The sequence below is a fragment of the Alexandromys fortis genome, unplaced genomic scaffold (genome assembly GCF_014885135.2).
Source record: "Alexandromys fortis isolate MF-2015 unplaced genomic scaffold, M_Fortis_MF-2015_v1.1 scaffold_79, whole genome shotgun sequence".
NCBI lineage: Eukaryota > Metazoa > Chordata > Mammalia > Rodentia > Cricetidae > Alexandromys > Alexandromys fortis.
This window is the reverse complement of record NW_026067964.1, coordinates 6,906,611-6,932,652: the sequence shown is the minus strand read 5'-3', so window position 1 is coordinate 6,932,652 and position 26,042 is coordinate 6,906,611. Positions and strand designations below refer to the sequence as shown.

General features: G+C 36.1%; 1 protein-coding gene across 8 annotated transcripts in view; it reads right to left on the bottom strand.

The window, feature by feature from the left end:
• Tent2 (terminal nucleotidyltransferase 2) overlaps positions 1–26,042 on the bottom strand; it is a 60,157-nt gene that overhangs the window by 20,397 nt on the left and 13,718 nt on the right. For 3 of the 8 annotated variants that reach the window (XM_050153782.1, XM_050153781.1, XM_050153780.1), the window contains 10 exons: positions 22,256–22,429; positions 21,986–22,075; positions 19,414–19,651; positions 10,902–11,016; positions 10,722–10,813; positions 10,584–10,616; positions 9,467–9,545; positions 4,187–4,256; positions 523–599; positions 44–172 (listed from right to left, as the gene is read on the bottom strand). In XM_050153782.1, coding sequence (XP_050009739.1) covers positions 44–172; positions 523–599; positions 4,187–4,256; positions 9,467–9,545; positions 10,584–10,616; positions 10,722–10,813; positions 10,902–11,016; positions 19,414–19,651; positions 21,986–22,075; positions 22,256–22,392 — 1,060 coding nt within the window. In that variant the 5' untranslated portion in view covers positions 22,393–22,429. Of the gene's footprint in view, positions 1–43; positions 173–522; positions 600–4,186; positions 4,257–9,466; positions 9,546–10,583; positions 10,617–10,721; positions 10,814–10,901; positions 11,017–12,262; positions 12,434–19,413; positions 19,652–21,985; positions 22,076–22,255; positions 22,430–26,042 lie in introns of those variants that run through there. The other 5 variants (XM_050153783.1, XM_050153784.1, XM_050153785.1 and 2 more) reach the window with 5 other exon arrangements.

The following is a 26,042-nucleotide window of genomic DNA, read 5'->3' as shown; positions in this document are numbered from 1 at the left end:
TGAATTTCAGTTTTAAAAAGTGAAAAACTCCCATAATACTTACTTTGTAAGTAGTGCAAAACCATCAATACAAGACTGTAGCTGCTTAAAGTACCGCGACTGGCGTCATTTATATCATGGTGACTTGCCCACTTCTTAATCACCAACACTAACGGACGAACTCGATTTTCAACTGCAAGTAAAATTAACACTTAAAAATGATACCAGTTTCTTTGAAAATCTATATAATTTCCTAATTCTATGACAATAAGAAACACTGTTTCCCTCCATACTAAAGGCAGAGCTCACTCTCAGTGTGATACAAGCTTCCCTTAGTTACTTTTAAATCATCATTCAGTGAAGAATATTTGATTCATCTGCAACTATCATAGCATATGATTTTACTATAGCAACATATTATCAAAAAATACGAAACCATATAACTAAGCACAATGGGGTATTGCTATTTACTGTAAATATAGTTCAAAAGTCATAAAAGGAAAACAAAAGCTGAAGGTTATTTAGAAACAAACAAAAACTTACGGTAGGCATAAGTTCTGAGAAGGAATGTGTTTCTAATTCCAACAGTATTGTTTACATTTAAGTCAAATTCCACACAACTATTTAAAAGAACAAAGGAAAACACATTTTAGCACAAGTACAAAAATCTACTCTTTCTATTAACTAATTACAATTAATCCACTGTTGTAACATGAACTGAAAAGCCATAGACAGTGGTTATTTTTTTGTTTTGTTTGGGTTTTTTTTGTTGGTTTTTTTTTTTTTTTTTTTTTTTTTTTAGTTTTTTGAGACAGGGTTTCTCTGTGGCTTTAGAGCCTATACTGGAACCAGGCTGGTCTCAAACTCACAGAGATACGCCTGCCTCTGCCTCCCAGTGCTGGGATTAAAGGCGTGTGCCACCATCGCCCGCCCGGCTTAGACTGTGGTTTTAAAATGAGTCACTAAAGAAGGAAAAATATATACATAGTATGTCATTTAAAGTTATTTGGTGTGTATTAAAAATATAAACTAAGATTACTCTTTAAAAGATCCATATATACTGATGTTTCTAATTACTCCAAATGAAGTTTTAAATGATGTAATGTTTCCTAGATAAATAAAAATCACAAGAGCAAAATATTCTGTGTAAACCATCCCACTAAGGTATATCTTACAAACCACAGGTTTACCTACTTTCAACAATACAAATAAAAAGCTAAATAAAATGCAAGTTTTAAAAAAAAACTGCTTCTATATATAATATTCCCTCTAAACTGGCTGGAAATTCTATGTCAGATGCAGGTGCTGATAATCTGGGAAGTAATGCAACATTCAAATCATCACCAATACGATGCTTTTTTGAAGCAAAGATATTCAACTTGCAACTCAGAAAACAGGGTAATTATTGTTAGAATCTACAAACAAGAATTACTTCACATAAATTAGTTCCACTTATACTCATATTCTATTGGTCTAATAATTTTTTTTTTGATTTTTTTGAGACAGAGTTTCTCCGTAGCTTTTTGGTTCCTGTCCTGGAACTAGCTCTTCTAGACTAGGCTGGCCTCGAACTCACAGAGATCCGCCTGCCTCTGCCTCCTGAGTGCTGGGATTAAAGGCGTGCGCCACCACCGCCCAGCTTGGTCTAATTTCTTTAAATATTACAGTTTTCTATGGAAAGACTACCAAAAGGGAAGGAAAGATGACTTAGGGAGTAAAAGTGCTTACTGCCAAGACTGATAACCTAAGTTCAATCCCCAAGAACCAATGATGGAAGAAGAAAACTAAGAAGTGACTTCTGCACATACACCATAGTGTGCTGTACATATGTGTGGTCACACATATACTAAATAAATGCCCTTCCAAAAACATTATCAAAAATAAGATCCCAGGCTTACGATGATAAAGCATGCCTCTAACCCAGCACTTGGGAAGCCAAAGCAGAATTGAGAATCTGAGGTCAGTCTGAGCCATGGGTGAGATCTTATCTCAAAAAAAATTAAAAATCTCAAAAAAGTTCATTAATTAATCGCTTTCTACATGTTATTACAAAATCTGAAGTTTACCTTGTTTTTCTTTTTTTCGAGATCCAAAAAATATTACAAACATCCCCTCATTTCTATTTATAGACTATAGATAGTGGTGTTAGTGTTACCAAGATATAAGCAGCTAGCTTTGGAAAACTTATACTGACAATATTTAATCTTTATGCTTGGGTAAGAAACACCAAAGCCAATTTAGATATCCTCTGCAAAACTCAACACAACCATATAGGTAGAGACCGCAGAATTGAATCTTTTGAAAGGGGCTGAAAAAAACCCTTTTGTGTTGGTGGTAGATTACTTACTTGTCTGCACACCTAATGCCCTATGCAAACATTTTCCAGCACTAGCAAAAAAAAATAAATAAATTTTCCAAAAATATGAATTGAATATCCATTTGTCATGTTTTCTCCACAGTACGTATCACAGGTTTCTCACACTTATGAACTACTAGAAAATTACGTCTAAGAGCATTCTAAATAGTGAAAGGTGCTAATTAGACAATGAAGAAGGAAGTCTGTCTGAGGGATAAGAAAGCTAAACCAAAAATCCAGAATGTTATCTTATTCAATCTAACTTTGGAGCACAGGTATTAAACTAACCCCAAATTTTTGCCACACCTTAACAATACAGAAAGACAAAAGAAAAATTTAAAAAGAAAATAATTCTTAATTGTAAAATCCATAAATAAGAAAGCTCAATTCTGTATATAATATATACATTCATATAATTTCACTATAAATAGCTAGAAAAATAAACCTGCTTTATCACAATCCTGTGTTTAGAAAACAGTTTATAAATCTTTTCAACAAATCAAATACCAATCCACACTTAACTTTCCTTATTTCTGCTTGCCTGTTCGTTTGTTGTGGGACAGACATTCACTAGTGCCCACACTGCACTTGAACTCATCATCCTGCGGCCTCCAACTCCCAGTGCCACAATTACAACACTTGGTTGAACCATTTATTTGTAGTTTATACTCAAATATCACGTAAGAGCTTCTAATATAATATTTCTAGGAAATCAAAATCCTGGCTATGAGAATATGAAGAAAAATCTAAAATTTTGAAATTGAGTGTTTTTACAGCTTTTTTTGTTATTATTCCCTGTATGCTTTCTATCTTTCTCTAAGTGATATATAATTTGTTTAATGATACTTAAAGTTAGAACAAACCCTTTTGATATAAATACACACTGAATTTTATCAAAGGACAGGTTTTGGGGAAAGAATTATTTGTCCCAAAGACATGCAATCTTTTACATTTTAAACAAGGTCCTCACTATACAACCTGATTGGCCTGTATCTCATTGTAAAGACCAGTGGTTCTCAACCTTTAAGTCAAGACCCCTTTGTGTTCACCTAAGAACCACCTGCATATCAGATATTTACATTATGTTTCAAAACAGTAGCAAAATTAAAGTCATGAAGTAACAACAACAACAAAAAAAAAACTTTACGGTTGGGAGTCACCATAACATGAGCAACTGCATTATTTACAGGGTCATAGCATTAGGAAGGTGGAGAACCACTGGTACAGACCAAGATGAATCTCTGGTTCAAACTCAAAGAATCAACTTACAAGTGTGTGCCACATGCTGGGCTACAGGAAAATCATTTTTAAACCCAAATATTTTTTTATATTGGACAGTCCCAAATACTCAAAATTCAAACAGAGTAGATAAATCAGTTAGGCATGAATGTTGCCCAGATTGAGGCGCACGCCTTTAATCCCAGCACTCTGGAGGCAGAGGCAGGCGGATCTCTGTGAGTTCGAGACCAGCCTGGTCTACAGAGCTAGTTCCAGGACAGGCTCCAAAGCCACAGAGAAACCCTGTCTTGAAAAACCAAAAAAAAAAAAATCTAAAAGACAATGCATATAGTGGCACACAGTATAATCCCAGCATTCAAGAAGTGGGAGCAGAGCTGTCCTCAGTTATAACAAATTCACAATGTGCCTGATTAATGAGATTGTCTCAAAAAAATAAATTTATATATACATACATATATGTATATGTATATGAAAATTATTTCTAGAACACTGAAGATAAGCTGCTGTGCTATAACCTATTTAATTTCTTGGCAATCCACATTAGCCACATTAGGATGACTATCCAAAGTTAATCTAAAGCACCCTAAAACAGAGGGACTGGTAATTATTTACCTGACTTTATCCCTGAACTTCACAATTGGCACTTTCGCACGAATCAGCTGAGGTCTCTCAATGTAGCCAGCTGAAGGAGAAAAGATAATGTGAATATCTACCAATGTTTTCCCGCCCACAATATACTAAAGCACAGTTTTAAAAGCAGTATTTTACAAAATAAAACCAACTTAAGAACATGCATGCTGTCTTGAGAAAGAAAGTGAAGAGTAAGGGCACAAAGAGTTCCAAGAAGCCAGGGCTTCACAGTGAGAACCTATGAGAGAGAGACAGAGAAAGAAGGACAGACAGATATCAAGACCTTTTAAGGATCAGGTCTATACTATTGAAGGTGTTTTATTTTCGAAAATAGAATCTTAATATATATTAGAATCTATAACGACATTTATTGGGACACCTGAGTGAAAAAAATAGCTAAAAGTAAAGAATAACTAAATTCTGGTATGACTCACAGAAATAGTAGCCACAGAAATGTCATAATATGCAAATGCTTGCAACTTGGTAAGGCAAGAGTACATTCAATTATGCATGATCTCAAAAAGGATAAAATACATAAACATAAATACATATTTTTTTATTTCATCAAAGGTATAAAAATGTACTGTAGAAAATAATACATGTAAACTGAAAAAAATTAGAAACTTTTAGAATTAAAGTTGGAAAGGTATCTCAGTGGTTAAAGCACATTTTGCTCTTTCAGAGGACTTGTGTTCAGACCCCCACACCCACGTAGGGCAGCTCCTAACAGTCTGCAACTCCAGCTCAATAGGATCCAACACACTCTTCTGGTCTCTACAGCATCTGCACTGTGTACATACCCACACACAGACACATAACTAAAAACAAAAGAGAAATAGGTTTTTTTTAAAAAAATATGAAAACCTTTATGAATATTCTAAATCTTTAACTATAGAAAAGGAAAATACCAGATTTTCCTTCTTAAAAGCGAAAAACATTCTTGTTAGGGTTTTTGGTAGGGAAGGTAAAGAGTTTCAAGTTTTCCTCCAATATACATGCAAGTCCACATGCATGTGAGTCCGTGTGTGGAGTCCAGGTCAAAATCCAGTATCTTCCCTCTTCTCCAACTTTTTTTTTTTTTTGAGATAAAACCTCAATGAAGCTGATGCTCAATAATTGGACAGAATGGATGGTCAGAGCCAGGCTCCCCATCTCTGCCCCACCCTTGACCTGTAGTGCTGGAGTTCTACACCTAAGATACCACACCCAGCATGTTTCACATGGGTGCTAGAGATCTGAACTCAGGTCCTTGTGTTTATCCAGTAAGCACTTTACCTATTAAGCCATTCCTCTCCTCTAGATCCAAGCAAGATGTTCAAAAATTTCCTCTAAATTCTCTATCCAATATCAGGCAAGCTACCTGACTACGTGACAGAGAAAGGAGAACAAAACAGAACAAAGGGACAGACTATCCCCAAAGGGGACTACTCCTACTCGTCTCATACTCTTGGTTTTGGTTTAACTCTCTAAAGCTTTCACTAAGGTATAACTCTTATCTCAAGGTTTGTAAGACTATTTAGTGTAAACTTTCTGTACCTCAAGATTTGCAAGCATACAAATCTGCAAAATCTGTAACAAAAAGATTAACTCAAAACTTGGTAGTAAAAAAAAAAAAATCTATAGATACGTAATCTTAAAGGAAACATGTGGCTTGCCTTCATCTTAGCTGCTGTCCCCACAGGGGGGTAGCTGTCAGCCATCTTTGTAGGGTTGGAAAGGATGGATTTTTGTTAGGTAACTTCACTCCTATCTTGCTTAAAAGTGACCACACACATAAGCCAACTAAGGAAAAAACAACTCCGCAATGAAGCCCAAACTAAATGATTCCTCCATTATTTTCAATCACACTAACCCCTTTTGGCCTCAACCCAGTCACTTCTCTCTCCCTCTCCAGTCTCTTTGGCCCCTGTCTCCCTCCTTAGTGACAGGCCACCTGAATTGATATTCCCTGGCACCTACTTTTAGTTCACCAGCAGTTTCTAGTCCTCCTGCTACTTCTTGCTCCACTTTGCCCACCCCCCTCTATCTGGACTAAACTGGCCATGGTTCTTCCTTTGCAGGAAGTTGCCTGGGTAGACCACTTGGTCAGGGTACACGCCCACTTTTCATTAAGCAAACTCTTAAATAGAAAAGAGATTGGGGTCCTGCATTCCTAACTCTTCCACCTTTATTAAAGAATTCCAATATATTACCCAATCTTACAACCTCACCTTCCATGACGTTTATATGATTCTCACCAACACTGAGGAGCATAGGCGAGTCTAGGATCAGGCTAGAGCACATGCAGATGAAGTCCAGACAACTTGCCTCCTGGCCTGTCTCCATAAGCCTGGCCTTAAAGTTCTACTTCTTCTCCCAAAGTTTCCCTGACATTAGGGCCAAACTTAAACGTCTAGGGAAGGAGCCCCTGACTCTCCAGGCAGAAGTCTTAGCGATGGCCTTCAAAATGTACCATGGAAGAGATGAAAGCAGTCTGAAAACAAAAATAACTGATGCTAGCTTGGGTCTTCTGGCCAGTTATAGCAATTTACCAGGCTCCCTTGCCTCCCAAAACCCAAGGACCTCAGGATCTATGCCTAAAATGTGGTCGGGGGGTCAGGAGGCTTGGATTTATTTGCCCAAGCCTTCATAAACAACCTCAACCGTGTCCAAAGTGTCACTGCCCCCATGTCCCTCTTCACATGATGATAGCAAGGCCAAACTGCTCTCCAGTCGACTTCCTAGGTCTGGTCATGGACTAAGGGGGTCTGGGCTCCCTTGGCCCAACCATAGTCATCTCTGACAGGGAGCCTGCAGCAGTTATCATAATATCAGGGGATCCATCTCCTTCCTTCTTAACCCCAGGGTCACCTGTTCAGCCCTGATGTTGTGGGGAGCCACCTTTCATTCTCCTATTGTTGGGTAGGGTTAGGAGACAGTCTTACCAACCTCACCTAACCCCACCACCTAGTTGCATTTTTAGTGGAATCCCCCTACTTACTCCTTCCTAGTGGTACCAACCTGTATCATCTCCTTGCTGGGAAAGGACCTCAAAGTGGAAGCCTCTCAATCCACTTGACCCCAGGCTCACAGGCTGTTACGCTCCTCCTTCTAAACCACACAATCTAATACACCATTCCCTTTACCAACCTCCCAGGTGGATCCCTGAATATTGGACACCCCCAAACCCTGTATAGCCAAACATCATTCCCCTCGTCATCCAATTGCAAAACCCTACCAATTACATCACCCAGCTCAATACCCACTCTCTCTCCAAGTCTCATGGGACTTGAGGTTCTCATCTCTGACCTCTTAAGAAAGAATCTTCCACACACCACTTCTCCTCCCTTTAGTACTCCCATAATTCGTGCCTTCAAAACCCAACAGAACCTCCTGCTTAGTTCAGAACCTCTGACTTATCAATTCAGCAGTGTTCCCCTTCACCCTGTAGTATACACAACCCCTATACTCTCCTCTCCACCAGACCTGAGGAAACTCCCATTTCTCTGTCTTAGACCTCAAGGATGCCTTCTTTCCCACACCTCTCAATCCCTAGTCACAAAGTATCTTTGCCTTTACTTGGACTGACCTAGATACTCACCTTTTTACCCACTCACGTGGACCATCCTACCCTAGGGATTCCAGGACAGCCCACATTTATTTGGTCAGGCTCTAGCCTCTGAGTTACTCTCTTTGTCTCTTCCTAAATCCAAGCTTTCCAATACATAGATGATCTTCTCCTTTGTGGTCCACACATGCAAACTAGCCAGGCAGACACCTCTACCGTATTAAACTTTCTGTCCAGGCAGCAATACAGGGCTCCATCCTCTAAGGTCCAGCTGTCCACTCTGCAGGTTACTTATCTGGGATTAGTTATTACTCTACCTCACAAGGTCATTACCCTAGATAAGAAGCCTCTAATCCAGTTGCTTTCAGTCCCTATCACCAAGAACAAAATTTTATCGATACTTCCTAGAGATAGCTGACTTTTTATGCTCTTGAATTTCTTTCTTTTTTCTCTCCTACCCTTTATATAAGGTGGCCCTGGGCCTGTTCACATGAGCTCCTGCTTGTGTGCATTACCAAGCCTTTTAGTAAGCTTCAACAGGCCCTCCTCTAGGCCCCAGCTGTACATCTTCTAGAATTAACTTGCCCTTCTCTCCCTATGTTACAGAAAAGGAGAGATATGCTCTCTGGGTCCCAAGTCACCAACTGGGTTCTTCCTTTGTGTCCACTAAACACTTATCAAATAAAACTAGACCATACTATTCAAGAACGGGCACCTTGTCGAAACACTCTTGCCACAGTGGAACTTCTTACACATGAATCAAAGAAGTTAATCTTTGGGTCACCAATGACTCACTGTCTTTTCCTACCTTCTAACAATAGTCTCAAACACTAGCCCTTTTCCAAGTGCTCTCTCTTCAGTAGCATTAGTAGAGGACATTACACTTACCTTTCAGTCATGCCCACCTTTTACCATTTCCCCAACCAATTCAGAATACTCCCTATCTCGCTCTTCAATTGATACTCTAAAGAGTCATTACCCAGCCCCTAGAGACCCAGCAGCCAAGGCTTACCAAACAGAGTAAAAAGTCCAAGATCAGGCCACAAATATCCCACCAACCCCAGGTCACGCTGGAAAGCTCTGTTCCCAAAACCCCCCACTCAGATCTCTGCTGCTTCTCTCCCAAGCAAAGGTATCTAGCGTCCTGTGTTTTTTGTGAGGTTTGTTGTGCAGTGGACTTTATGGTTGGTATCCCTTGGCTTCCAACTGCCAGGAGACCTTTCCCTTCAGTGCTGTAAACCTTACTTTTTATATCACACTTCTGGCTCTTCAGGTAGTTGCCTTACAGCTCATACATGCCTATCTTCCTGAAGGTCTATAAACTTCTGAGAGGAAGGAGGGAAACCTAGACACCTTCTCAAGATTGCATTCAATAGAATAGTTTTCAAGTAAGTTCAACAACGATTTGCTAAATCATGCTTTTTAACCAAAAGTGAAAAGTAGCCAAAAGTTAAGAGAAGATGGGCATGATGGTACACACCTGTCACCCCAGAACTCAAGAGCTTGAGGCAGGAGGATCACAAGTTCAAGGTCGGCCTGGGCTATCTAAATTTATAGCAAGATCCCATCTTTAAAAGAGAAAGTTTAAAAGAATTTAGTTAGAAGAAAACAATCCACAATATATCTAGTCTCATCAGAAAATAAGCAACTTTTCCCAGAAAAAAGAAGTGGTCAACATTTAAATACTAGTTAAGTCAGAAGGCATTAAGACTTACACAGTCGAGTACAGAAGTGTTTATGGACTAAGGTGAGTATATGGCGGGCTTCAGTCTTCTGATTCACCTGAAAAAAACACTGAAAAGTTAAAGTGTTTTTTCATTATTTTTCCTTAGCTTAGTGTTTGATTTTTTTTAAATAACATAACAGCAAAACACAAAACATATTTTTCTTTCAAAATACTTTTCAAATTATACACTACAGAAAGTCAACCCTCAATGCTTATCTTTCAGATTCACATTTCAGAATCAAATTTTTTTAACTGAAAAGAACCATGTCATTTTTCTCTTCTGTATAAATGGTGTCTAAAAAAAAACAAAAATACTCTTCCAAAAAAATGTAACAAAATCTTAACTTTGCAACTTGTTACTTTCTTATCAATAATGTGAAGGGCTTATGGATTACATACAATGTAGAGTCAATTTGTATATAAGCTGTGACAATATGACTTAAACATATAGAGCTAGTAAGACATGCTTGAATGTAGTCTTGTAGTCTAGCTGCACGGCTTACAATTTCCATTATACTGACATGTAAAAGAGGTTCTTTGCTTGGTTTTTCCCTTTCTTTCCCTTTATAGTATCTCAAATCACAGAAAAATAGCACATTCCTCAACAGCTACAAGAGGCTGCAGTAAGTAAGTTTACTGAATATCTATTATGATAATACTAAAATAGTCAAAAGATCAGATAACAAGAAATCCAAATAACTATAATTATAAATAATACAATTTAGTTATTAAATAAAAATAAACCAGAAACAAAATATCTTAGAAAAGTTGTTAAATATAATAAATCACAATAGTCTTACATTAAATTTTTATAAATTTTAAAAATTTATAAATTTTTAGTTTTTTTTATAAAAAAAATTCAAAGCCTACAGCATTTTCAAAGGGAAAACATATATAAAAAAGGGACTGAGAACTCAAATGGGGAGAAAAACATCAAGAATACTGCCATATGTTTTGCTTTATCGCATCCTGTAAACACCTGACCCGCCCAGTGACATTTCACAATAAGAGGCTACACTTTAAAAACCACACACTTCAGAGCTAGCTGACTTCAACAGCTCAGAACTACTACAGCAGCTCTTATGCACACCATGCTGGTGCCTTACGTGTATGGGGCAGGAGAAGAAGTCCTTCTGGAGCTAGAGTAAACAGACATTTCAAATAATTAATTAAAATAACTTAAGTTTCATTCCTTATCTGATTTAACTTGAGAAACAGGTTTGGAATAATGTCTCAACACTTACTGGTTCTTCTTTAACAACTAAGCATAAATCACCGTCACTGCTCCGGGCACCGAATCCATTTAAAGACGATCCAACCAAAAAAAGTCTGCTTTCTAGAGATGCAGAAGAAAACAGTAAGAAAGTCTGCAGCTTGTAAACAGAAGCATAGACAAGAAAGGCATGCAAAGTAGGCAGACGTACGTGGGAAGAGCAGCTGGATCTCTCTCTGCAGCTGTGCTCTACAGAGTTCTTTCTTCTTCAAGTCACTTGTTTGCTGCTGACAAGTTTCAAACAACTCTAATATCTGCTGACTCAGCTTGAATACACCACAAAAGAAAACAAAAAAAAAAAACAAAATATTTAGTCAGAAATTTATAACTACTCTACTAAGCAGTATAAATCAATGACAACATTAAAAAATACATACTCTCTTCTTAACACTTTCTGATTCAAAGCTATTGTTACTCACATACAAAGAATGGCCTGAACTATACATAAATTTAAAAAATAAAATATTATTTAATTGACAGTAAAGTAGTCAGATAATTCATGAGTATAATTGTAGCTCAGCAAACTAACACCTTTTCGGCACTGTCTGTTTTTATGAGGATCATGAATAATTTTTATACTTTTAAGAGTCATAATCACAAGGAAGAATATGCAAAGTAAATAAGAGTAGTCAATAGAAACCATATGTACATTACATATTCTAAAATATTTACTATAGGTTTCTCTCAAGAAGTTTTTTCTCCTTCTAGTGGTCTTACTGATGAATGTCATAAAGAGCAGGTTTTAGAACATTCCCATCTTCCACATTCAAACAAACTACCCTCTATTCTAGTTTTTATAACTTTCTCTGAACCCTGACTTCTTCCAATGAAGTTACCATCTGCCAATCTCCCTTATTTAAATAGTTATGTTAACATTTCCCTTTCACCCCAACTCTTGCCATTAGCACAGGATGGTAAGATGATAAAGGATGCCCTTATCTGTAGTGAGCTATACTTATCATAATATACTCTACTTCTGAAATTCTTTCACTATAGTATTTCTCACTTGTGTACTCTCATAGCTATGTGTTCTAGTCCTGATATTTTAAATCCCATTATACTACTTCAGCTTCAATTTCCTGTTCGACACAGTCTCTTATCACCCCCACCTCTAATGGATCTGCTCTAGACTTAGTCAGGAGTCCCTTGAAATGCTTTTTCTTCCATTCCATCAGCACCCAAATGATCCTAATGCCCTATCCTATGCAGCCACTATCCCAGAATACGTCTCCCAAACCATCTCTTTCATCATGCCTTTGAAACTTTATCCCTCAGGCTCTAATGTTTATGCTGCAAAATCCTCATCTGAAGGCAAAGAAAACACTAAAAGTAAACCTAAGGTACTAAAAGACAAAACTGAAAACTTTTAGGGAAGTCTTTCAAAGGTTTGGTATAAAGGTTAGCCTAGTTTAGTGTCCTTAGCATCACTCAGCCTTTACTCTCCTGTCTCTGCTTAGATACTGTTCCCATTTTTCACTATTTCATTCCAAAATGTTTACTGCCTAAACTTACTTTCTCTTGCAGATAGCTCATATTAATATTTTTCTAAGAAAAGCCAAGCGTAGTGGTGCACATCTGCAAATCCCAGCACTCAAGAGGATGGAGGTAGGAGGATCAGGAGTTCAAGGCCATCCTTGGCTTCATAGAAAATTCCAGGACAGCCTAGGCTACATGAGATCCTGTCTCAAAAGAAAAAAAAAGGGGGGAGAAACTAAGAAAATTAAAAATACCAAATATAAGTCCTCATCTTGCTAAAGCACATAAATTAATAGCTCTGAAGGAAATCTCACCTCTTTCCTTCTGTTAAGACAAAGTATCCTGTTGCCATGGCCCTCTACCAGTGGTTTTTTTTTTTTTTTTTTTTAATATCTAAGCCTGTTGTTCACCTCAGGAGCAGAAACACCTTCAACAATTCTTCAATCTCTTTTGTGTTTTCAGCCTCTCTTAAGCCTCTCACAGTCTACGTATGACCAGACAAAAAGTCTCATTCATCATTTAAGATGTTTTTTTGTTTGTTTTTGTTCTGTTTTGATTTTTGAGACAGGGTTTCTCTGTAGCTTTGGAGCCTGTCCTGGAAACTAGCTCTGTAGACCAGGCTGGCCTCAAACTCACAGAGATCCGCCTGCCTCTGCCTCCCGAGTGCTGGGATTAAAGGCGTGTGCCACCACCGCCTGGCAAGATGTTATTTTTTAAATTATATTCAGAATATTTAAGAAGGTTCAAGAGTTGTTGACAACTAGACTATGAAACAGACATAATTTTTAAAAAAATTCTGTAAATACCTGCCCCACAATAAAAGAAACAACAAGTAGGAGAATAAAACAGATGAAACTAAACTAAAACCAAACACTGGCAACAAACACACCTAACTGACTAGGTAGGTGTTCTTCATGAACCCCAAACATGACCAGTGAAGGTCAAACACCAGAATGGCACAGTATCAAAGCAGTAAAGCAGTAAGAAGGGAAAGAGCATTAGAATAGCCCTACAATCAAATTCCCAGAAATCAGATGGTCTCTAGCTACTACCTTTTGCTTCTATGCCTCAAAACTGAGGGTTCCCTCAATGTAGAAAATATACAATTCTAGGAGAAACCTTCACAAGCTATAATTTATAAGCAAACCAAGACCATTAAAAGTTCAGGAACCTCAAACTTAAATGAAAACTCCCTTATAAAGAAACAAACAAAAACACTAACAAAAATACTGTCAGGTCCTGGAATCTAAACAAGGCAGGGCTGTCAGAGGTAAAGGAAAGGTCGGGAAAGATTCTAACTACAGAGAGATAGTAATGTGTGGAAACTATTTTAGTTACCATAGCAAGGAGTAGAGCATGGAAGACCAGTGACACAACTAATCATCTTACAGGACACGGGCCTGGCCCTGGAAATATTTGCTCTAATAGCATCAATAATGTAAAAGCAAAAATTCCTAGTCTAGACAACAGAAGGAAAACAGAAAAGGCTCATAAACATGAGGCTAGCCTGCCTAGCCTTCCCCATCTAAAAGGAGCACAGAAAAAGTATCTATCTCACTCAAACATAAATAACATTGGGGTAGGGGACTAAAATCCCAAAAAGAATAAATTTCAAAATGAAAACAATAAAAACAAAACAAAAAAGGCTTAGGAATAATACCTGAAAAAGATGTGAAATAATTTCCATAAAGTTTTTATAAGAATGAATAAACACTGCCAAAGTGAAAAACATTTCCCTGGAGACATAAGAGCATTTTACATATTTTAAAGGCCTTTTCTCACTTTAACTTGCTAAGAAGATAAAGAACAATTTAAATCACATATACTAACAAGAAAAATTTATACTGAAAAACCTTATGACAGAAGCAAACTGCATGAAATTATTAACAAGTATATTTTCCAAAAGCTCTGCAGAATTTACAGGCTGAAATCCACCATAATACTGATGCAAGAGACATCAAAAATGTGAAGAGGTGCCGGGCGGTGGTGGCACACGCCTTTAATCCCAGCACTCTGAGTTCGAGGCCAGCCTAGTCTACAAGAGCTAGTTCCGGCACCGGCACCAAAGCAACAGAGAAACCCTGTCTCGAAAAACCAAAAAAAAAAAAAAGAGAAGAGGTAAGCCTGGGATGTTTATGCCTGTAATCCCAGCATTTGGGAGGTAGAGGACTGACTGGTGTGAGTTAGTTTGAGGTCAGCATGGTCAACAGAACAAGATCCTATACAAGATCCTATCTCCAAACAAAAATAAATAGCTATACCATGTTAACAGATGAGAAACTGTAAACAAATCAATTCTCCTGAAACAGGTACACAGAGTCAAAATAATCAAAACAAAACAGAAGCCTTCATTCAAAAAATTAAGAAAATGTGTTTTACATGGAAAAGTGAAAGATCAAGAATAGTCAGAAGATGAAAGAGGAGAAAAAGAAGCTACATTAACAGAGATACAGTTGCAATGCCAAAAAACAAAACACAGAAATGTGCATATATTCATGAGAAATACTTAAAAACTGGAAGCTGACCCTAATTAAAAAGGAAAATATGAACTAAATTAAGATTGCTCCTATGTTGGTACATTGTAGTCACATAATGTTGGAATGGTTAAGTTAAAGCTGAGAGGTTTAATAACACTATTATTGACATTTTATGTACATGTTTGCTATTTGTCATATCAAGATATAGGTACCCAAATTTGTAATAAATTATGTAAAAATGGTTAATATAAAAATTAAATGTCATATAAGGGTTAGATTTTATTTACCCAGACAGAAGGATTGGCAAACTAGGGTCCATAGGCCAAATACAGCTTCTAGTCTGTTATGTATGAACAAGTTAAATTATTTTCACATTTTATTAAGTGGGGAGGGAAAAAAGAGCTAATAACTCAAATAGCTTGAACACCTAGAATATTTGCTATCTGGTCATTTAAAGAAAATGCTTGTTGTTGTGGAATAGTCTTTCACACCATAGGAAGATATGTCACTGTAATTGGTTTAATAAAAAGCTAAATGGCCAATAGTCAGGCTGGATTTTCAGGTACAAAGAATGCTGGGAAGAAGAAGGACAGAGAGGCAAGATAGCCACAGAACAAGTCAGATACACAAAATGGGATAAAGGTAAAAGTCATGTGTCAGGATGTTGATTAATATACAGGTTAATTTAAGCTATAAGAGCTAGTTAGAAAGAAGCCTAAGCTACTGATGAACAATCATAATTAATAATAAGTCTCTGTGTTGTGATTTAGGAGCTGATTGGCAGGACAGAGAAAGACTCACAACAGTTGGTTAACTGAAGTCGAACAACATAATCCCAGACATTACAATAAGTACTCAGTGTCTGTTGCATCACAAAAATAAGGAAATTCTAACAATGCTTACGCGAAACCCATTACAGTTACATATGGGTCAAAATGGTGCACATATGTAATCCCAGCACTTGGGAAGTAGAGAATGGAGGACTGTGAATATGTAGCCAAGCTTAACACAAAGCAAAACCCTATCCACCTTCCTTGGACACTGTCTCACACATCACGTCCACTACCATCTGTCACAACTTAATGCAGCAGTACCTCTTATCCAGAAACATTAATAACCTATGAGATGACTCTCCACCCCCAAGGCCACCTCATTCCAAACCAAACAACTCTGTTCTCCCAAAATACAAGTAATTATGTTATTTCATCTATTCAAAAAATTTCAATGCCATTGGACTATGCCTTCAAGGGCCCAAATCACTGCCTATTTATCTCACATCAGATACTGTATTCACTATACACTCTACAGGGGATAACATAATTGCTTATCACATTACTGGCAGCAACAGACACTCAGTTAAAATTGTTAGTTATTACTATCACAGGTCATGTGATGTTACAACCATGTCTCATAATGTGGTCTCTCTATCCTAGACATTAAATTTCTCCTCTTTGTATTTTTAGACACAATTGTCAGATCTTGGCTTTAGCACTTACTAGATATGACTTTGAGCAAACCATTTAACTTTCTAAACAACATAAAATTTGAGACAATAACTATATGCTACAAGGTTATTGAAAGAATAAATAATATAACATGAATAGAATATCTAAAGAGCAAATATATCAATGAACAAATAATATAACACAAATGGAATGTCTAAAGAGCAAAGATATCAATGAACAGAGAAGAGGACAGAGAAGTGCTTAAAAATAGAGCACTTAAGGCAGGTATGGTGGCACACACCTGTAATCTGACTTTTCAAAAAGTATAACCAAGATCATGAGTTCAAAGTCAGCCTGAGCTATACAGTGAGATCCTGCCTCCAGAAATAAAGTATTCATTTAAAGAATAAACAGAAACACTTTTCTTTAGTATCACTCAGAGAAATTGATTCAATTATAAAATCTATCTCTACTTTTCTAGGGGAAATGCCATAATTTCAAAGACAGGATTTAGGAGAAATTTTTCTATATGATTAAGCAAAGAAAGATATGGAATCACATCTTACAAGATGTTTATTACTAATATCAATTATACATTATTAAATTTATAGATTCAACATATACCTAAGCTATATATAAAAGTGAGCTCTTTGGTTAGTTCTACTAGTTAACTACAAACATAAATATATATAAAAATGTATTTCTGATATTTAGTAACTATTTATATATCCATTCAGAGAATTCACCTCATTGGCCTTATACCATAGGTTTTCACTTTATGACATAGGAGTTAAATTTAGAAAGCAAAGAAGGAACAGAGAAATGAGGAAGAAAGAGCACCAGAACATCCCATATTGTTTTTTTCATTTTGCTTTGCTTTCTCCTCTTTCCCACTGGTTTTGTCTAATTGTTCTTACTTCATAATAAGGAAAATGTTGGCACAAAAGGGATAAAGTTTTTTTTAATGAATAATCGCGTGACAAATGAATCAACAAGTAGAATATAGCTGAAGCCTACTTCAATGGATCCAAGTCCTAAAGAACTTAAAAGTAAAAATTCTTAGAATATACTCTAGCACTCAGGAGATATATGTGAGTTCAAGGACAGCTTGGTCTACATATCAAGTTTCAGGCTAGCCAGAGTTACATAATGAGGCCCTGTCTCAAAATAAATTAACAAATCTTATAACAGACAGGCATCAATACTCAAGACATTGCATTGAGTGGTGGTTTCTGAGATTCAACAATAACAGCAAAGCAACCAAAGAAGCTGAATAAATAAACTATAAATAAGTAAAGAAACTAATAAACTGAATACATAGAAATGAAAAGGTTTTCAGCTTTAGAGGTCATCAACAAGAAATCTACCTACTAAATTCTGAATATGAATGACATCTCTCCAAGGAAATGTCCAATAAGCAAATGACATTAGGGAATGGAAACTGAAACCAATTTCATACCAGAACAGCTCTAATAAAAAGAGGCAAGATAAGAATAAACCTCAACAGTAGTTCAGTGTTTGCCTAGCATGTTGAAAGCCCTGGGTTCCATCTCTAGTACTGCAAGGAATTAAAAAGAGAGAGAATCACAAATAAATGTCACAAGTGTTGACAGGGATGTAAAGAAAGTGGAACATCTGTCTACATATAAAATCTACTTTCCAGAACATCTTGGCAATGTTCAGGAAATGCTAGACAAAACCAATGGGAAATTAAAATTAAAATGCTCCTAAAAGGTCAAACATATTTTACCATATTACCCAACAATTTCACTCCTGTGTATGTATCAACAGAGTGAAAACAAATATCCATGCAAAATTTTGTACACAAGACATTACAGCACCATTATTCATAAAAGCTAGAAGCAGAAACCTAAAAGTCCATTAGACTGATATGGTATATATCTACACAACAAAATATCATCCTACTGAAAAGAAATGCAGTTTCAACACTCAGTGAGCTGAGGTAGAAACATAATGTGTTCAAGGCTCGTCTAAACGACATGGCAAGTAGTCTTGAAAATAAAAACAAACATGGATAAACCCTTTCATTATGCTAAATGAAAGAAACTGGGCACAAATGGCCATAGATCAAAGAATTCTACTTACAGAAAGTGGGAAGGAAAATGAACACTGTTGAGGTACAAACTTTCTTGGAAGTGTTATGTTTTGGAAAGAGATAACTGCACAACTTTGTGAACTTAGTAAAATCTACTGATTTGTACATTTGAAAAGGGTGAGTTTCAATCTAAGGCCAGCTTGAACTACAAAGCAAGACTCTGTGAAGAAAGAAAAGGAGGGAATAGAGAGGAGGGAAAGGAGGGGAGAGTTTACAGTATCACTCTACAAACAAAAGGATGGTAGACATTATACACCCTTCCCAATCACCTACAGAGGACAGCAACATTCTTCTATTAGACAGTAAAGAACTCTTTGTTCCCAACACTAACATCATTGTCCAAGGAGGAGCAAGTACTTTCATTTAATCAAAATAATTGTTACTGATTTTTTGATAAATCTTTATTAATTTATTTTTATCTACTGTGTATACAATATTCTGCCTGCATGTATACTTGCATGTCTAAAGAGGGCACCAGATCTCATTACAGATGGTTGTGAGCCACCATGTTGTTGCTGGGAACTGAACTCAGGACATCTGAAGAGCTGTCAGTGCTCTTAAACTCTAAGCCATCTCTTCAGCCCCTTGTAAGTCTTTCATGATCACACCATTTAATGTATATCTTCTCAGAGAAAGTCCAAAAGACAATACTTTTTAACATTTTATTACAATTACCATATGAATATTCATGTCTTTTAGAGTAAAAAGAAGTTTCACTGGGCATGGTGGTACACACTTTTAATCTGAGCACTTGCAGCCAGATCTCTGAGTTCTGGGCCATCCTTGTCTATAGAGTGAGATCCAGGATAGCCAGAGCTATATGAAGAGACTGCCTCAAAAACCAACCACTACCACCATTAATAATTAATTTGAGAAAGAACCAGTTGTAGGAGAATTCTCCAACAACTAAGAAATGAAATCTTTTAGGCTCTTATCTCAAATCTGTAAATCAGAAAAAATCTGATCCTGACAAATGTACTTATGCTAGGAAAAAAAAATCAAAGTGAAATTTAGAAAGTAAATAAAACTTTAAACATTCAAAAAAAGCACATATTCTAAATGGTAGAAAATTAGGTTTTCCTGATCCTTTTAATACATTTTTTATGTGAAATTTCCAAAAGGCTACATGAACATCTGCATTATAATTACCTTATCTTTGGCCTCAGGCAGTGTGATTTCTCTAGGTTCTAACAGTGGAATTTCTCGAAGAGGTGGAACACATCTTACTATATCTGGTACATAGTGTGTGTGAAACAATGGCGGCATGGAGTATCTTCGGTCACCTGATAAAGGCACTATCTGGTTAATTATAGTTGGCTCTTGGTGGGGTGAATGGAAACGCTGTCGTTTACCATCAAGAGGAAAGGCTTTTTCATCGCTTATTCTCCTGAAAGCAAGCAAATACACCTTAGTGACTAGAGACACAACTTTCTGACAACAGAAGCATACAAATATAGAAACAGATAATAACAGCACTGCGGCTCTTTGGATAGAATTACATTACTAACTCCCTAGTGGACTTTTAATATTCATCTTAAGAACAAGAGATGCCTTCCAATGTCTTCCAAAAACAAAGATAATTAATGGCTTTTGATTTACCAAAATGAGTTATCCCCCACAGTGAAAACAATACAGAAAAATGCATAGTTGTGGGATTACACAAGCACTAAGAATTAAAGATAAATTCTAACAAGAGGGTAAATAAACTGAGTGATGTGTGTGTGACATTTTTTAAAGGTTCTTTGAATATACCTATGTTCTACCTCATCAATGGGAAAAACTAAATAAATTGACATTTTTATAAAAGCTATAAAGGGTATTAGACAACAGGAAACACTTGAAAACAAGCTGCATTTCAGATAATATACATTAACACAGATATATGGGCATAAGTAAAGCATTCTGGTTACATAGGGGAATGTTTTTACTTTGATAAGGAAAAGGCTGAAGTATTTTCAGATAAAGTTAATAATGTCAACAGTTCCTTTACTATAATTTGGAGAAAAAGTGTGAGAATGAGAAAAGAGAAAAAAAGAAACACAGTTAAACTTTACAACTAATAAATCAAGGGAAAATATACTTTTACATTTTTCAGAAAGTTTGAAAATTTCCAAAATAACAAGAAAATAATTAGGTAAGCACAAAGAACCTGCCAAGTACCTGTGAAGCCCTGGGCTCAGACCCCAGTACCAGGAAGAGTAAAAATGAGTAATTTGACAGGGAAAATGATATTTATTTCATTGATAACCTAAGCTGTTCACATGAAATATTTTGTCACAGAAAATGGTCAAATATCTTTCAAGCTCTAAAATCCTATGGGCCAATGCCATCTAAAAGTTTATTATTAAACTATTCCTCCAAGAGTATTCTAACTCTTTATAGATCTGGAACTCCTACTCATAAATAAACATATATAGGGCTAGACACGTAAAAGTACATTTGCTTTTTTTAAACTTGAGTTTAAACATATACACTGAGTAGCTTCAATTAAAAATACAAATCTTAATTTTTAACAATATCTGTTACTATGAACTAATTAAACTAATCTTCACTCATGAGTTACCAATTGGTTACTAAGGCAATATCAAAATTATAAAACTAACAAAGTCAATATTCTTAGAATCATATATAACTTTCCCAATGATAATCCAGAAAAACTTATGTTTATCATAGCCTTGGTTCTAGAAGCAGCTATACCATCTCTGCTTGAATAACTATAACTTCTGTATCTTACAGCTTTTGTATAAGCAGAAGATAACAATGAGACTTAATGACACTATTTTAAAGTTTTTAGAACACTACTACATTTTAAATTACTATTATTTTTAACTAAACACAGAAACTATAAAATGATCAAATAGGTTTTAAAAGGTATACTGTACAAATATTATGAAATGTTATTTTAACAAATACCTCTGAAATTCTATTATTTATTTTAAAATTGACTGGTATCTGAAATGGCTATAGAAAGCCTTGTCTCGAAAAACCAAAAAAAAAAAAAAAAAAAAGCCTTATATCAGCCAGGTGTGGTAGGGCACGCCTTTAATTCCAGCACTTAGTGGAAGGTAAAGGCAAGTGGATCTCTCTGAGTCCGGGGCCAGTCACGTCTACTGAGCTAGTTCCAGAACAGCCAAGGGGATATATATATATATATGAAAACATGGCTCAGAAAAAAAAAAACTATCAAAAAGTGTCTTACAAGATAAAACTTTTCAAAAGACAGTTAAGAGTAACTGGGCTCCTGGAGGATGGACCCTAATCTGTTATAATGTGTCCTGCAGAGATCAAATCACCACATAGAAAAGAATACACAGTACAAGAACAGGAATCTACATGCTAAGGAAGCTGCAAAGGAACAGAGCCATGCTAAGTATGATCTCGATTTTTAGTCTCCTTATAGCATCAATTGTCAGTTTACAGCACTTTGCTATGGCAACCCTAGTAAATTCCTAAGAAGGCATCTGATAAGGTTAAAATTGTCAATTAAAACACAGATTTCTAAAGAAATATAGCTTTATTCCATCTAAAACACACAGTGGCAAGAATAAAACAACTCCAGATTTATTAAAATGTTTGAACCCAAAGAAGTTTTAAAATTCTTTGACTAATCTAACTGCATAGGTATCAGAAAACAAAACCTAGGCCATATTCTCCATATAATTTCATACAGCTGCTACACAGTCGACTATATTTTTTAAAAAAACAGTTGAAAAATACTTACTTCCTTCCTCGAAACAATGGGGATGTGGAGGTCTGTATTGGACTGACAGTTCCATATGTCAGGGGCTGTAAGGTCACAGCTCTAGACAAGCTACCAAAAACAGAATAATAACATAAATATTTTTCTTTAGAACCAAAAATTCCACACAAACAGAAAAAAGAAAACAAAGTTTAATAATATTTTCTTTGCTTTCAAATATTGCATACAACAACATTATACCAAAGAAAAAACAGAGCATCATGACATGGTCCAAAACAACAGCATACTTACTCTACATTTTGGAAGTTGTACTGTGCATCAATAAGTTGCTGGTGTGAATAAAGAGTTGGTGAGAGAGCATAGAAGCTATTATGCTGTTGGTGGTTTGGAGTGAAGGGAGGACGACCCAAAATTGAGTTTGGGAACATGCTCTTGCTCACTGAGGGTGAACATGTATTCTTCTACCTATAATTTTAAAGGATAATACTAAATTATTATAGCTTAAAGACACAGAACTCTTTGGTTAGTATTATCACTACTTAAAACAATTATCTTCAAATTAGTCATTTCATTTGCAAAGTTATTTCTGAAAGTTAATGCATCTTAAATTCTACTATGGGCAACAAATCACTAATAGCTCATTTAAAATCTAAACCACATTCAAAGGCTTTCAATAGTGTGCATGTTTCAAATTTTCTGATGAATATGCTCTAATCAATTTACCTTAACAGCAACATAACTTTTACCACCACTATTCAAAACAACAAAAGAAATCATTTAAGAGATTTAATTAAATTGCACAGATCCTTACATTTATTCACAACCTAACTCATAAAAAGTACATGCTATCGTGTGATAACCTGATATGTAGGATATGGTACTTTACATTATCTGAAGAAACAAGGAATATGTGTCACCTACTAACTCATAAAATTCCAAGATTCTTCTCAGCAGTTATATATAAAAGACTTGCAATCAAACAGTTCCACAGAGGGAGGAAAACTATAGAGGACAATCAGAACACATCACTAACCTAGTAAGACACTAGATGCTTTTTTCCAATGACTAATCCAGCAAAGATCTTCAAAAAGATGGGTGAGATAGCATACCAAAATCAAGAGCCGGGAGGTGGTGGTGCACACCTTTAATCCCAGCACTCGGATCTCTGTGAGTTCGTGGCCAGCCTGATCTACAGAGCTAGTTCCAGGACAGGCTCCAAAGCTACCGAGAAACCCTGCCTCGAAAATTGAAAAAAAAAAAAAAAAAAAAAAAAAGAAAACAAATTAAAAATGATACTTGCCTGACCATTTTCTTAAAATTCTCAACTGAGAGACAGTATACAATATAAGAAAAAAACAATAAAACACAGTAAAAGTTAAGGGTCTACCACCAAAAAAGTCAACAGAATTACGTGCTCAGCCTACCTACAAGAAATGCTAACAGCCACCAGGTACCACTCACATATAAGAAGCTTTCATTTAGATTTCTAGTACCTCATATTCAAAATAATGCATCCACAGATCACCAAAGAGGGAGGAAAAAGAAATAGGAAATAAGCAGAAACTATATCAAACAAACATTCAATATATATAGCATTACAGGCTATTGCTACTGCCCTTGGTTTCCCCCACAGAGGTGGAAAGTTAAGTCCCTATTCCTGAAGACACCATGCACTTAATACACAGAGTCCAGAGGCCTGAGCTGGAACTGACCTGAAGATTAGCTGTCATGGTACCTGAAGATACCATGAAAGCTTCCAAAGGAGAGAAGCAACCAACAGTCCAACTGAGCTATGATGCCTATGAACCACAACCAACACTAACATTGCACGATAACCCTAAGGGTGAAGTAGTGGCATGCATGCCTTGGCAGTAACCAAGAGCTCTTTAATTCAACTCAACAAGAGGGTCATGCCTGGTACTGGAAAACCTACTAGTCAATTATGGATCTTGGAGGAGACCCAACAAGCATCACTTTACTAAACTAACATAATGCCTAACCATATTCTAAATATTTGTCCTTAATACCCACAGATTACTGCAGTTCTCACCTCTCGTTAAGGAAAATTCTCTTTAAAATAAACAAAGACCATTATGAAAACCACAACCAATGAAAATGCAGAATCACATAGCCCAGTCCCAAAGGCTAGATCTACAACACAATTTCCACACCTAAGGCATGGAGAACACTGTGGGAAGAGGGGCTAGGAAGATCTAAGAGCTAGAGGATCACGGAGTTTGCTGTGAGATTGTGTCTCCTAGTAATGAAAGAGGCTACACTCATACACAAAGAACTACAGTCAAGGAAGGCATGCTGAGCATGGGAGAAATAGTCTTCCCCAGCAAAGAGCACACCAATTGGCTATCCAATACCGAATGGTCAGCCCTAAAATAATACATACAAGTAATATATACAAGCTGAACAGGTTATAATTAAGTATATATTGTGTTTACATATATGCAAGCAACAATTTGAAAAAAGGCTGTGAATTCAAAAGAAAGCAAGAAGAGGCAAATGAAAGGATTTGAAGAAAACAAAAAAAGGAAATGATATAATCCTCTTGAAAATAGAAAACAATAATACTTTAGTACTAATAAAAGTCACTACACAGAAGGATACTTTTTTAAAAAAAAAAAAAGAAAAGAAACTTTATAGAGTATTCAATGAATTATTAGTGCAGGCGGAGTTTTCTGGCCCCAGGAGCCAACATCCATATTACCAAACAGAGGCTTTATTAATTATAAATGCTCAGCCAATAACTCAGGCTTGTTATTAATTAGTTCTTATAATTTAATCCATTTCTATTAATCCAGGTACTGTCCCAAGGCTCATGGCCTTTACCTCTATCCCATTTTGTGTGTCCAATTCATTCAGCATCTGGCTGGCAACTCCTCCAATTCCGCCCTTTCTCTTCCTATCCTTCTCATTTTGGCTTTTCTGCTTAACCTTATCCTGCCTGGCTATTGGTCAATCAGCTTCTTTATTAGACCAATCAGAGCATAATTTACAAAAGAGTACAGACGATTTTTCCACAGTATGTCCCCCTTTTTTTCTAATTAAAAAGGAAGGTTTTAGCTTTAACATAGTAAAATTATATACAACAAAACAGTTATTAAATAAGAATTACAGACATAATATCTAATCTATTTGTATTTAGCAAAATCAGAGAAAATACTCTATTATCTATCCTATCTTTGTGAGTCTAAAGTTTTATACCTAATTTGCTTTTTGTCATAATTTAAAAAAAAAAACTGTAAGTTTAACTATTTAGTCTTTAACTCCTTCAAGGACCCCAGAAGGATAAAATGTTATCTAATGGCAGGAACATCAGGCTGCCTGGACAGTCACCCAAAGTTCCTTTGCAATACTGGGGCATCTACTCTGGCCTACAAACCTAGGATATCTGACAGACTTTCCTGTGAAGCAGGGAATTCTGATGGACTGTCCTACCTTGTCTTGGCAAAGTTCAGCAGTCGTCTTGTATGTGTCCTGCTGGTTCAGTTTGGATAAAAAAATCATCATCAGTTTCTTTGCCCACATGACTAGCTTTGGCCATAAAGAAAACAAACTCCATATGGAGTTTCTTTGATGCCCATCATCTTCTCTAAAGTAGATTAGTGCTGCCAGGAGCAGAAATGTCTCACTGTCATAAAAAGTCTTATATTATTAAAACATTTTAAATGCCATATTCTGTAGGTCTTTGAAGTATTTGAAGACCATCTATCTAAATATATGCTTACCCTTGAATACATACCTTACATAACTATAAGTTTGACAATTATAGATGACTATTAACCTGTATTTTTAACTATACATTATATTTTTAAATGAGTTGCTTAAATATAATATCCCAAACAAAAGTAGAAACACACATACAGCATAACAGAAATAACTTTAAATTTGTACCAATAAACTAAAATTCTTATTGATGTAAAATATTTTGAGATTAAATTTTGGAGTAAAGTAGATTCAATAATCTACCCTTCCTCCCATCATTTCCATATCACATCTGAGTGTTTTTCTTTTCTTTTTTTCTTTTTTTCCAAAACAGGGTCTCACTGTAGCTATCAGGCCTACC